This window comes from Hypomesus nipponensis, chromosome 10 (assembly GCF_054491055.1).
Source record: "Hypomesus nipponensis isolate SF chromosome 10, ASM5449105v1, whole genome shotgun sequence".
Taxonomy (NCBI): domain Eukaryota; kingdom Metazoa; phylum Chordata; class Actinopteri; order Osmeriformes; family Osmeridae; genus Hypomesus; species Hypomesus nipponensis.
Window position 1 is genome coordinate 7,511,368 of NC_140370.1, and position 14,819 is coordinate 7,526,186.

The following is a 14,819-nucleotide window of genomic DNA, read 5'->3' on the forward strand; positions in this document are numbered from 1 at the left end:
TTTGTATTTTCAAATACCTTTTAGAAATCATTGAGTCGAGCCAAGACAGACGTAGGCGGACGGATTTCAAGCCGTGTTCAAGAGCCAGGTCTCGGGTGATGTGCACAGGAGGGAGGTCATTCAGAGCAGCAGTATTGCATAGCAGAGCCTCTTTAACAGACATGTCACTGCACCTTCATCTTCCCAAACAGAAAACACGGGAGGAGAAAAAAACACAAGACGGCGGGAGCGACTTGAAATATATACATTTATACACATGCGTTATGACTCTATGTGAGGTGGGAGCATTGGAGGCCAATTAAGAACATACATCCAGTACATAGAGAAACCACAGAGGCAGGATAGGGATTCAGGTGGACTGCTAAGATGACATGACTGGAGACGAGGTTGTTCGTTTAGAACAGGACTTCAGAGCATGGCTGGGGACATCTTAAAAACACGTCCATGTTGAGAACAGATCTGTAAGAGGTACTATATAACTTCATCTGAGAAAGCTGATTTCTGGACTTGATTAAGTTCAATTAAAAAACAAAACAACAATGGGATTTTGGAGCTGAAACAGGACTGACCCTAACATTTTATGAGACTGCGAATGGGCACCGTATAAATATCAACACTTGTTAACCACTGCTATAGCCACAATAACCCTCCCCTTTCACTCATCTAACTCAATACATTCATAACCCATAACCCTACACATTAAGCCCTCTCAGTCAGTTGTACTTATCAAAACTATAATAACCTATGTAGAGTTTGCGTGCATGGATGAGCAATTCAACGTACAAAAACACAAAAAAAACACAAAAAAAAGTGTGTCAACGATGTGCAAACAGGCTCTGACTGAAAGTTTGTGGTGAAAGGGGCCCTCGTGAAATTTCAAAGCCTTGAACAGTGTGGGGAGGTGACATACATTAGCTTTTCTTACAGATGTCATTAAAAGATGTTCAAGAAGAAAGAAGACATTTTAAAAAGGGTGTTTGTCGAGAAGGTTTTCAACAACAGTTTCGAAATATATCAAATCAATCCTATTTACAAGTTCATACTATACACACATACTTAGTCAGGTAAACGTGCTTGTGTGTACTTTCTTTGTCATTACATTCTTTTCCTGCATAGATGCACTTTATAGTAATCAGGACACATATTGGGGGCTTGTCCACAGGTTTGTGTCATAAATCTACCTCAAGTTCCTTATTCCTGGGAAACAAAATTAATGTCACAAGAGTTTGAAACTGAGCAGAACTTTGCTGTCTTCAAGCAGCTGGTGCAACAGTAAAGACAATGTTAGCTATAACCACCGGAAGCCGTAGATATGAAAAGAGAGTATGTGTGATTGCATACGATTGACAGTGTACTTGTGCAAGTTTTTATTCACTTGCACGTACTGTACGAGTCAGTAGAATACAGTTCAGCTCTTTAGCATTCTCAAGTAAGAGAGATAGTTGGTGTGCGTGGGTGTATGCCCGTGTGTGTGTGTGCCTGTGTGTGTGTGTGTGTGTGCATGTAGGCAGAGAGAGCAGAAAGGCTACGGTAGTCTCTCACACACAACCCACAGCATGCTGTACAGACTGTGGAACAACCCAGAAAGGAAGCAGCAGTCTACAGAACAATCTACCTGTGTCTGCATGTGTGTGTGTGTGTGTGTGTGTGAATCAGTGTGTGTGTGTGTGTGTGTGTCACAAGCAAGTGCACACATACAACCACACACGCGACGGGGACAGCAACGTTCCCTCCATTCCTCACACTGTCCCCTCTGTCTTTGTACCTGCTGCCCTGTGAACACCCACCACCACCACCCCAGCCCAACACCGTCACCCCACTTCCCCTCTACTCTCTCCCCAACATCGTCCCCTGTGTATGGCCAGCGGACTAGGGGGGGATCAGAGGGGGCGGCTGGTCTGGTGGAGCGGCCTTGTGTGTGGCGCAGCTCGCCTCACAGGCTCCAGGGCAGAGCCAGGCAGGCCAGGAGCAGGCCGAGGTGCAGCCAGGCGGGCGGTGCAGCTTCCCCTCTCACCCTCACCACCGGGGGTGCCTTCCCCCCGGGGCTGGCCCTGGCTGGATCACTGGCTTGGGGATGGCCGTCACTCGACACTTCTGTGTGGGCTGGGAGAGAGAGAGAGAGAGAGAGAGAGAGAGAGAGAGAGAGAGACAGAGAGAGAGAGAGAGAGAGAGAGAGAGGGAGAGTTATTTTTTTGTGTTTTTTTTTTTTTTTACGTTTGTCAGCAAAAATGAAAAATGATCACCCTCTCTAGCTCACATACACACTGACAGACAGGTCTAATCTCCAGTTCAGAGGTCAATCAAGTCTCGATCAGAGATAGGTCAGATGATGGGGGAGGGCAAACAGGCCACCAACAGCCCATTTCATCATGAGCATCACCACACACACACACACACACATAAATAAGCACACACTTTCCTGCTGACATCAGTGAAATCTCAGCCCACACTGTCCAAATAAAGTGTCCCTCTATCCCTCAGATCCTCTCTACCTCCCTTTCTCTCTTACAAGCTCTCTCTCTCTGTTTCTCTCTCTCGCTTTCTCTCTCACTGTAGAACTGTATCCCCCCTTCCCCCAGCACCACTCATTTCCATTCTCTGCTTCACCTTGCCACCTTTCTCCTTTCTCTCCCCTCTCTCCTATATTCTCCCCGTCTCTTTCTTTGTCAGCGGGCAGGATGTGTGAGTGTGTATGAGAGACAGAGAGAGAGAGGTAGAGAAAACAAACGCCTTTCCAAGGGTAGGCTGGGAAAGCTATCCGGTCATAAAAGTGGTCACGCCGTAGAGTTAAGCCGCGTGTCGAAGCCATCTTAAAGCCGTGACTGCTACAAATACTGGCACGCCTGTGATGACCTGCAGCAGCCTGGCGTGTGCGTGCATCCTGACGTACGTGGGAACAGCCCGACACACCCATTGGCCCGTGTTATGTCTGAAGAGACAGCAAACAATACTGACCAACAGAACAGTGACCATGATACTATTGATCTACACTGTAACCAGCTGCCAATATATCACTTCCTCGGAAATGCTTCCACTTCTGATTTTTTTGCCGAAGGTGAGTTTTCCTGTCCCACTCTTGTGCAGCAGAGACTGTGATGGATGGGATGGACTTTGGTTTTTCTTGGTCTGTGTTTCAAATGTGCATTATTTCACTGTTTGACTTTGTACATTGGTGTGTGTGTGTGTACGAGCGAGAAAGAGAGAGAGAGACAGGGGTGAGGACAGGAGGAGAGGAGACAGAGAGAGAAAACTGAGATTCTATTCTCTTTCTGTTCGAACACAATAGACAAAGACATCATTTATCTGCCATGAGATTGGTGTCACCGTTTCTATGGAAACGAGTTACATCTGGACATAAAGCTACTGGGAAAAAACACAGTTTCAATATACTAATTAGACACCATTACACCCATGATTACCACAATTGCAACAAAATAAATAGTCAAAGGACAAATATTCTTACTATGAAACAAACACATACAGCATCCACATGTACCAGACACAGTACAGCACCCCAATAACAACATACTAAGCTATAGAACTAGATGCATTGCACGTCCTTTCCTAACTTGTACTTTTGTTACTGCGTTGCTTGAATACCGGCCCCTGTGTGTTTGTGTATTCTGCGCATTGTCTTGTATGCTGCAACACATGTTTCCTCTCTGAAGCCATTCAAGTTGTCTAAGAAGCAAAAAAACGGAATCCACTTGTATCCCTACATACCGAACTGGAGAATGTTTCCCACTCCGGTTTGATCTAGCTGTGTTTGATCTCCTTGCCAGTAAGTAGGCTTGTTTTACACATTCCACAATCATCAATGATGTTCATAGTCCTGAATGGGTTGTCAGTAGTTATTTTGTGTGTTGTGTGTATACATTTTATAATATAAGCTTTCTTTTTCATTAAATTGAGAACCCAGGCATTACTCTTGCGTTCATGGCGAACAGATCATTTTGTAGCGTCTTTCCAGTTCATAAAATCCCAGCTAGAAAAACACAGGGTGTGCCTCTATGTGACCAAACAACGTAAAAACAACTGATAAGCTGTCAAATAATCAGAAGAGCACTTCTCTCTGTCAGGTAAGTGTTCTGACAAGACAAGAGCAATGTTGAAACTATTTTCATCCTCAGCCTATTGCTCATCCATGTCTTGTTAACAAAAGGCAACAGGTTCTGGAGGTGTTTTGTCATAGTTTGAGTGTTGATTGTATTGCCAGGTGTCGTGACAGAGGTGCAGTCTGTTTGTCGGGAATGTTGCTATGGTAACATATAAAGAGGGGTCTACTTTATTTCCAGTATACACACAACATCTAAATCTGACCAGAACAGTCTGAAAATTAGCAAATTTTCCCAACTTTTGAAATTCTTTATGGCTACTTTCATACCATTCTCGAGGAGAGAGAGAGAGCAGAGACAGAGCCAGAGAGAGAGGGGACAGACACAAAGAATAGTGGATAGAGGAAGACAGAGAGAAGAGAGAGAGAGAGAGAGAGAGAGAGAGAGAGAGAGAGAGAGAGAGAGAGAGAGAGCAGGAGAGCAGGAGACCGGGAGAGAACGGTAAATACAGAACCCTCAGACATGACCAAGTCATTCCTTAGAACCACTGACATAACCAGACTTTTACTGAGAGCTTCTGCAGCTGAGTCGAATCAGACTGCTGAGACTGTCAGACAGAGGAAATTGTGAATTCCTCTCAAAGTTGGATTTGGGTCGCCAAGGGCTGACTCACAAACACATCAAAAGAAGCAGACAATTGAAACCGCCACATACACACCACGCCTCCACAATGGGAAGAAACGTGTGCATCATAAAGGCCGACAAACTCACAGACCCAGGGTCAAGTAGCATTCGATTTCCTTTCAAATGTGTTGAGTAATCGGTTTTGAGCGACATGGTTTTCCATGGTGTTATGCAAGACTAACTACGTGAAATGAAGTGAAATGGCACAAATAATGTGAATTCTTATGAATCTGGGAACGTTTTTTTATCTCGTATTTCATCTGGCAAACAGCATACTACTGTAAAGGCATCATCACTCTCCGTTTCTGCTGGGCTGGGAAAGTGGTGATTACATAACGAAAATGTAATTCACCTGGCAGAGACCTGGGTCATATGACAACACAGCATAAATATCATAGCCCCATAGCGTTGCATATCCACATTATGACAGTGACTAACAACACTGCACACTGGCATCTTATATACCGTAGTTCTCCTGTTTCTGAACTCGTGCCTGAAGCCACACACAGTCGCTCTGGGAGGCAGCAGGGAGGAAAGGATGAAAGGAGGAGAAGAAATGGAGGAGGAGCCCATTTGTCCAGAGGCAGATAGAAAACCGGTGGAGCATCTGTGATCTGCCTCTCAAGCCTGTGACGACCCACCACGGTCCAGTTCAACGTCACGGGAATGATGGAGCTACGGAAGGCGCACACATAAGATGTGTGGCTGTACATGCGTGTGTGTGCTATGTGTGTGTGTGCGTGCTATGTGTGTGCTGTGTGTGTGTAGAATGTTGCAAGTAAGTATGTGTCTGGAACATCAAAGCTTGGAGCATCAAACAAACACTCTTTCCGACTTGGACAAACATTTCTCTTCCCACTTCTAAACATTGGTTCTTCGAGCACAATCCTAGACTCCTAGATGGAAACACATTTGTGATCCAACATTTTATTGGTTTACATCACCCCTTTGGAGCTCCAGGAAAGCATTGCAGAATTCTTAACACACCAGTGAAAGATATCCACACGTTCTGCAGTTTGTGGTGATTCGCGTGTGAACACTGCGACAGCCCTGAGATATCACAAGCCCAGAGGCTAAGGTGAGCCCGGACCTGAGTACAGAATGTGGACAGGGTGTGAAAAGGTAGGGGGAAGGATATTCTGAAGAATTCAAATATGTTTGTCCATAAAAGTCCTTGGTTTATGTCATAGGATAATAGGAAAATAGTGTTGAAAACCCCAATGGTAGTAAAACCTTGAACATTGAAATACCGAACTCTATCGTTAGTGTGTGTGTGGCGTGTGTTTGCGTGTATGTGTTAGTGACCCAAACAATATGTCCCCATTCCTCAAGCCAGTCCAGATGGTTAAGACTGTGTGGTTTGATGCGCCATGCTCATTCCTGAATACAGAGATCCAGCAGCTGCCTGCCTGCCTGCCTGCTCACAGTCCAGTCAGCTCAGCTTACAGCTGGACCCACACACATGGCTCTGGACTGGGGGTGGAGGCCTGAAAGAACTGAGGTACGAGGAGGAGAGATGGACAGACGGAAGGAGAGAGGGAAAACAAACAACCAGGGTTTTGGAAAACATCTGAGAAGGAGAATGTGGCATCTGCTTGTCTTGGCAACCAGAGAAAAGACGAGTTGCCCTCAGTCTCTGCCTCCCCCTCTGGCAGGGAGTGCACTTCCACACTGCTGCTGCAGAACTTCCTCTAAATCCTGCCTTTGCCTCCCTCCTTCCCTCTCTCTCTCTCCCCCCCACCTCTCTCTCTCTCGGCACAAATTAAGTACTGACACATCCACACCCACACACTGTACTGTAAATACATATGCACACATAGCCTATGGTGGTAGTTTCTGGTTTGGGAGAAGCACAGAGGGGGGGAGGTGTGAGGGAGTGTTACATGGGAGTTTGCAAAGAAGGGCAGCCAGGGATTCTGCAGCATGCCTGTCAGGAATGGAGCTACTGTGGACCGGGGCTAGCATAGTGATCTGCTGTTAGCATGATTCCAGACACTATTATTTTGTACTCTGTTCTGTTCCATTCTAGACATTTGGAGTGGTTGCTGTGTTTATAAGTATAGGCTTCAGCCGTAGGTAACAAACCTCGCTGAGGATGAGTCATCTTATGTACAGACAGCGTCCAGTGTCTTTCTATCACATCTTACATAGGGAGTGGGTCCCAGAACTTTGCACGCCTTTTCAACTTCTTACTGTACACATCCTCCCTCCCCTTTTCATTCTCTCTCTCTCCTTTCTCTCCTTTCTCTCTTTCAGCCTTTTCTCTTTTCTCTCTCTGTTCTCTCTCCCTCGGTCTCAGCAAACTCAGGTGCATATCGGATTTAGGATATGACCTTTGACCCTGGAAGCACAGATTGATCCGGGTAGTGTATTCCACACACATACAAGCGTCAAAGTCAAGAGCTAGGAATCAACCCCTGTCGGAGGCCGCCTGACCAGCAGCCAGAGAAGCTAAGCTAGCTCTTAATTCTCTAGTCGATACAACGCTGCCGTTTCAGCATCCTTCAACGCCAGTCAGGAGTAAAAGTCACATCATGTGCAAGATGGCGTGAGCTGTGTGATCGCACTGTCGCACTGTGCCGTGTCTTTCTCAGGGACAGAGGGGATTGTCTTTCTTCCTGTAGACTTTGGAGAGTGAGAGGCGGGAAGTCAAAGAGAGACAGGGTCCTCCTGCGGTCAGATAGCTCGCACAGGCCTGGGCTTCCTGGAAGCAGCAAATGGCGGTGGACCTCTTGGTGTTCTCCTCCTCTCTCCAGCCCTCCTGCTCCACCACTTGGTGTTCTCCTCCTCTCTCCAGCCCTCCTGCTCCACCCCCCCACCACCACCACGCCACCCAAATCCTCCAACAACACACCACTCCTCTGATCTCCATCTCATCCTCTCTCTTTTTCTCGAAAGTGGAAGACACAGAGAGAGAGTGAGAGAGAGAGAGAGAGAGAGAGAGAGAGAGAGAGAGAGAGAGAGAGAGAGAGAGAGAGAGAGAGAGAGAGAGAGAGAGAGAGAGAGAGAAAGACTATGACAACATTCAATATGGGAAAGCAAGAAAAGGCTCATGTAAAATATGAGCCACACATGGAGAAGGGTCAGGTCATGTAGGTCAACTTGTTGAAATTGAAAAAGGAAGGCATATGAAATCATGGGTACCAGGGGATGAAAGGTATAAGAGATGGGATCCTTGTCAGCACATGGAACAGGTTGATGGAATCTGTAGAGCAAAGGGTCACATCATGTAGATATTTATGTTCATCTCTTTATTAACTTGTGTAATTATTTGGTAATCACTGTATACTGTATGTGTTACATTTAGTCATTTAGCAGACGCTCTTATCCAGAGCGATGTGTGTTACAGTGTAGAGTGTTACTTCTGAGAGAGGGAACATCTAAGAACGAGATTGAAAGAAAGAGAGACAGAGAAAGATGGAGTGTTTCAGTCAAGTCAGGGCATGTTCACATTGTCTGTTTGTACCAACCCCCCCTCACCCTACCCCTCACCCCTTCCTCACCCCTGTTCTGTACACAACCTGCCATACAAGTAGCCTAGCAACCGGCGCTGACTTGGCAACAATTAAGCAGAGACCTGTGCAATGGGATCTGGGAAAGAAAATACGCTCCCTCACTTTCACTGGCTTGATGAACTATTACTCCCCTCTGTTCACACACGCACGCGCTCGCAAACACACACGCACACACACACAGTGGAGCTGAGCCAAGGGCCATGGGAGGACAGTGACCTCCACCAGTTGATGTGACAAGGCTTCATTATGGAAGACACTGGCTCTCAGGGGAACAGAGGAGTCACACAGACACACACACACACAATGGTTTTCACACCTCTCACTGTAACAGGAGGACTCATTTTGGAGTGATAAAGTGACAAAGATCAGATACACATAGCTATGACACACACACACACATACCCCACCCACACACACACATACGCACGCACACATACACCCACCAGATGCAGGTGTATATCGGCAGGTGTCATATAATGTCCTTGCAGACACGGTGCAGGACAAGCGTGAAGGATACAGAGGTAAATCATTTTTCAACCCCCCCCACACACACACACACCTGGGGACTGATGATGGGCATTTAGATATTTATGTTTATAATCCGACTCTAAACTAGTGTACAAAACAGTGTCCTAGAATTGCACGTAACTCCAGAAGAAAATAGGAACTGTGGGATCTCCAAAGGTTAACAGGTACTACAGAGTGCACTCAGTCCCTCCAGACTCACCCTCTCCTCTCCACCTTCCTCTCCTCTCCACCTTCCTATCCTCTCCATCCTCCTCTCCACCCTCCTCTCCTCTCCACCTTCCTATCCTCTCCACCCTCCTCTCCTCTCCACCCTCCTCTCCTCTCCTCTCCACCCTCCTCTCCTCTCCACCCTCCTCTCCTCTCCACCCTCCTCTCCTCTTCATGCTCCCCTCCCCTCCTGCTCCCCTCCCCTCCCGCTCCGCTCCCCTCCCCTCCTGCTCCCCTCCCCTCCTGCTCCCCTCCCCTCCTGCTCCCCTCCCCTCCTGCTCCCCTCCTCTTCATGCTCCTGCATTATCTCCCTCTAGCCAAACTCCAGGTAGAACGGACTCATCGCTCTTATATCCTCGCCATGCATGCTTCAATATCAGTGGAATGCTGCCTTATTTGCTTAGTGCTGTATTACAGCGGGAATGCCTCTCTCTGTGTTATCATGAACATCCAGAGACCATTTCCAGGAGACCCCCCCCCCTCCCCCACCCCCCCACCTACCCCACACATACAAACACGTGTCTGCTGCAGAGGCCTGGCTGGACATAATGCTAATCTAATTAGTTTTGTGTGGCCAACAATGAAAGATTTTCATGGCAAATTCTCTGAATACCTCTGAACCCAAAGACACCTTAGCACTGTGTGTGTGTGTGTGTGTGTAGGGGCTCGCATGCGGGGAGGGAAGCTTCTCATGCTGATCTGCTTTGGGAGGTGAATGATGGCGAAAACCTCTCTGATGCCCATGCGCCCAGGGAGTCCTCAGAGCTAATGCTCTCTCACAGAGCTGTGAAAGAGCTATATAAGCCACAGGGGTATGAGATCAGCCAGGACAGAGGCATGTTCGAGATCAAGGATGGGGGGCTAGGGGGGGGGGGGCAAAAAGAGTGCACATGTTAGCCACGCAATACGCTGCACAAACAGTTTTTGGTCAAGACAGTTTGATCCATTTAATTAAATTAACTGTTACAGTTTGGTGAACATTTTCCTCCAATCTGAACCAGTTCACAATAGCCACTGGACAGTCAACTCCATGTGGCCTTGCCAACAGATGGGCTTTTAAGGGCTTAAGAGCTGTTTAAACATTTTGATCGCAAAGTTGATTGAATAACAACGTTGCCAGGTGTTTTTTTTTTTTAAAGTTGAGTTCATTAAATTATATTTTGTGTTTTTTTTGTAGCCTGTTATAAAGAGTAACCAAACATTTAGTTAGTTTAGGATTCACTTTGTATGATGTTATCTCCTGTTAGTATTAGCCACCTTGTTAGTACAGGCCATGGCAGCCTGTAGAATGTTACATAAAACTCACCCTACAATCCTAAAAGCCCCTGGCCCCCGGCCACAGCTCCAGCCCCTGGTCTCAGCCCTAGCCCCAACCCTGGTGCCAGCCTCAGCCCAAGCCCCTGGTCTCAGCCCTAGCCCCAACCCTGGCCTCAGGCCTCAGCCACCCGGCCAGAACCTCAGCCAAACCGTCAGTGATCCCTCCACCCCGTCTCCCTCTCTGTCCTGGTCTGCAGAACTCTTCTTCAGCCCTCTGAGCCCCAGATGAAAGGCCAGGGGAAATGACAGTCCCGAAGGTAATATCCGCAACGGGATCCAGACATCTGCAGGCCAGCCGGCCCCACGGGCCCAGGATGGGTCTGCCAGGCTGGGATGGGTCAAACAACCCTCTCCCCTCTCCCCTGGTCCTCCGTACTCCATTCCTCTAAACCTGCTCAAATCCAGCTCTCTTTCTCCTGCTTTTGTCTGCTTTTCAGGAAAGATCAAGTCCTCCTCTTCCAGTGTGCGTTTGACTGTGAGATGCCAACAAACAACTAGATATGTTTATAAGAATACCTTTAACTGCTGTTATTGGTGTAACACAAGGGTGTCAAACTGTGTGATGAGTCTCTACTCCCCTCCACCAAATCTGTGGTGTAATAATATTTGGCCCGCAAGATAATATCACATTTCTATTTGAGCTGGCCTGCCGGTAACGCAGTGGTGGCCTGTTAGTGCCAGCAAGGGTGAAATAGAGAAATAACATATTTAGGCTCATATCCGCCTTATGCTGAGGCAAACAGCAATATCAGCGTTCAGAGGCAACACAAACCTAATATCTTCTACATTCCAGTGTTCTCCCTTCAGTATTTCAGAAAGGAAGCCCTACTGTTGGATTTCATAAAAAAAAAAAAAAAGCAATTTTAAGTACTTTGAAAACATGATTTATCCTGATAAGACTGCCTTTGAAGAGGTTTGAAGACAGACAGGGCCCGGTCTCAGAGGAACAGGCTCAGACGTATAGCTACCTAGCTTAGGGCTAGCTGGAAGACACACAAAGAAACTAGCCAGCCCTGTACATTACACGTCAGATTCCTAAAGGTTAGATATTGTTGAAAGTGTGTCCATTGCCCCTGAGGAGATGAAGCTGTAAGGAATGCCAGGTTTGTACAATCAGGCAAACGCAGTGCTTCACAGGCTATCTTCATAACCGAGTTCATGACCGGTATAAACACTCTGCAGTAGGATATGTTCTGTCTCCCTCAACCTTCTGGAAGCGTACATACTGTACTGCTTGTTAAGCTTAATTACTGACTGTATTCAACCCTCTGGCAGTGTTAGCAGAGTGACGGTGGCTCATGACCAGACAAAGACAAGATACAGCACACACTAATATCCCTGAGCACAAAGGTAGAGGGGTGTAGAGACTCATCATTAAAACCTGGATGGGAAATGTATTTTGTTTTTTTAATCCTTCTGACACGCCCTTCTAGGGTGGATTTAAGATGGCTGTTTTTGTTACAGTTCCTCATTTGATTAGGTTTAATTACATGTCATGTCATCGCAAGTAATACAAATTAAATAAAGTGAAGAAAGAGGACAAAACGTGTTGTGAGTTAGAGTTTGGGAAAATTTGAATCACCACCACAATCCTAACTTTCCAATGCACTCAACCAGTTTGTTGCCTTGTTTGTGTTTATTGACCGGTTTGACACGTGTTAGACAACTGTTGCTATGTTGGTCCACTGTGCAAAGACTTGCATTCTACAGAGCCAGTTGTTTCAATATATTGCTTTAATATGTTTTTTAAGTCAGTCTTTCGTAACTTGCCAGTAGAGTGTTTCAATTTTATTGGATTGAGCAAGAAAGAGAACAAGGAATATAGAGAATGAGCAAGTTGAAATGAAAACGTACAAAAACGTAACGTACAAAAACGTAAATGAACCAAAATAACAGTATTATTTCTGATTAATATGAAATGTGTTCTTTAAGTTCTTATATGTACATGTATTATAATTGAAAGTAAAGTAAAGTTGTTACTATTGATATTAGTTTTGTGTTGCTTTGGCAATACTTAGTTGAAGATAGTACTTAAAGACAATAAAGCTATTTCAATTTGAATTTGAGAGAGAGAAGGATATTAGTGAAGTAGCTCAGTATCTCCCCCCCCCCCCACACACACACACACACACACACCACACACACACACACACACACACACACACACACACAGACAGACTTAAGATCTGCTGAGGACACCAACTGTGCAGCACAACACAAACACACACACAAATACACTTTTTAGCCTTATAGATTTGATTTAATAAACTGTGACTGTGTTTCTTCTGCTGTTGTGTGTGTGTGCATGTGTGTATGTGTGTGAGAATGTGTATGTGTGGTCAAACATAGGAGAGAGGGAGCCAGCAGGGTGTAACTGGAAATGTAATAGCTATCGATTAGTATATTGGCTCGGCTGTGCAGACAGCGTTTCTGCTGCATGCTGCTGAAACAGTGCTTCTCAGCTGCCGAACAGCACACAGAGCCAGGGTGGAGCCTGGGTCTTCTATTCAAACACATTAGGTGCTGTAAAATAGCCTGCCTTGGATTTGTGTGTGGTAGAGAAGTATTTACCAACGGTGTACGTGTTCAAATGTACAGTGTCTCACAGCTGTCTGTCTCTCCATCTGTACCTGATTACTTCTTAGCACCAGGGGAGAGCATGAGGGTTTCCTACCAGTATGTGTCTCTGTGTACCAGTGTGGCAGTGAAAACAGCAAGGTCAGGATTAGAGTTGATTGGGTGAGGCATGGAGAGCTCTCTCCCCTTCAAATAGAAAAAGGCTCTTGTAACCTGGGACCAGTACCAACTAGTTGCCGCTTCATCCTCCTGCAACCAGATCTACATCTGTGAACTCGGATCATCCAAGTGTGTCTCTGTGCTGGCAAGTGAGTGTGTGTGTGGGGGGGTGTTACTCACCGGTTCTGTCAGCATGGTCTCCTGATCCCTGGCACCCATCCTCATCATCACAGTCTCCGCTGCCGTCCTCCATCTCCCCGCTCCCCAGGTCCCCCCATGTCTCCCTCTGCCCCAGCCCTGGCATTCTCTCCTGGATCTCCTGGAAAACACACACACACACACACAACGACAACATCAATATCAACACCGACCTCTGTATCGTTCGAACTGCAAAACAACGCATGCCCCCGAATTGCTCTCCATCCTAGACTGTCTGGAGAGCTGACAAGTTGTCTACAGAAGGGAGGGGGGGGGGCATGTCAAATGTCCTTGCAGGCATCTTACACACACACACAAGAGCCAGAAAAACATGATCCAAACTGAATTCAAATAAAACCCCTCAAAGCTATAAACCAGCATAAACCATTACCATGACGTGTTTGACATCTGTGTATTAGCATTTTTGTTGTGCCTCCCCCCCCCCCTCATTGCGTGTCAGGGTTGGGGAACTTTTGGTGACCCCCCCCCAACTTCCGTCAGAGCCTTGAGGGTCCTTATGTAAAAAAACAGATGATCGTTATCTGCTGCCTGGTCTGCTTGCCCGTCCGTGGCATTATTTCCCATGGCTCGACGCCACATCCATCAGAACCAATGTCAACAAGGACTTTGCGAGGTGATGCCAAATGATCATCTGGCAGGAGGAGCGGGCTCAGGGTGTCAGGAGAGTGGGTTACAGAGAGAGGGGGCGTGGGCCTTGGATCGTGGCGTGGAGCGCCAAAGCGCAACCAAACGATTAAAAAGAGGACTTAATAGGAAGAGAAGTAAGAAATAGGTCCCGGCATAGAATTATTTTATTAAAACAAGGCTGAGAAGAAAAAAAAACATTTTACTGTGAAACTTGATTACTGGTGAGAAAATATGTGAACAGTCCCAAGTTTGGCAGAATGAGAAATGATCCATAATCATCTGTTAAATTTGGTGTAAAGACAGAAAATCTGCAAACCCCAAGTTTCTCTTTTAATATCTTCCTTATGCTCCCCTCATCAGTTTGGCCGTCTGCTAACTCGTACAAACCATGACCAGGGTTCTGGATGAGAAGCCTGCTGGTAGCCTGGCTCAAAAGGAACCAAACTGCTCCCCACAATTTGAGCAACTGCCCATCCTATCAGTGATTTCACTGACCTGTTCCTGCCAGCATGTGGCCTCCTAATTGGCCCTCCTGCTGGTCCTTCAAGGAAGAGTCTTTTTTATTATCAAAGAGCTCTGCTACGGCTCAGTCGCTGTGGTGTGGATGTGGAAATGTTCCAGAAGCAATCAAACGAGGACAAAGGTTCTAACTGTGCTTCACTATTTTGCATCAGAGGGTATTCAAACCTGAGTAAAAGCAAGCACACACACAACATATATACACATATAACACTTTCATTAGAATGAACAATGTCAATTGAGGTCACAGGTGACCTTGCTTAAGGCATGTCTTGTCCTTGACTGCAACATCATTAAGGCTCTTTCTCTGCCAATCTGGGACATTAGTATTAAATCAGGATTGACTCAGGATTGACAACGACACACAATTCCCATCACTGTAAAAGCTAAGCAATGCTTATAGAATTTGGCA

At 46.3% G+C, this 14,819-nt stretch overlaps 1 protein-coding gene across 2 annotated transcripts in view; it reads right to left on the bottom strand.

Moving 5' to 3' along the window:
• Nucleotides 1-230: 230 nt before the first annotated feature.
• gpc5c (glypican 5c) overlaps nt 231-14,819 on the bottom strand; it is a 63,388-nt gene continuing 48,799 nt past the window's right edge. For both annotated transcript variants that reach the window (XM_084708511.1, XM_084708509.1), the window contains 2 exons: nt 13,223-13,361; nt 231-2,103 (listed from right to left, as the gene is read on the bottom strand). In XM_084708511.1, the coding sequence (XP_084564637.1) occupies nt 1,934-2,103; nt 13,223-13,361 (309 nt within the window). In that variant the 3' untranslated portion in view covers nt 231-1,933. The remainder of the gene's footprint in view (nt 2,104-13,222; nt 13,362-14,819) is intronic.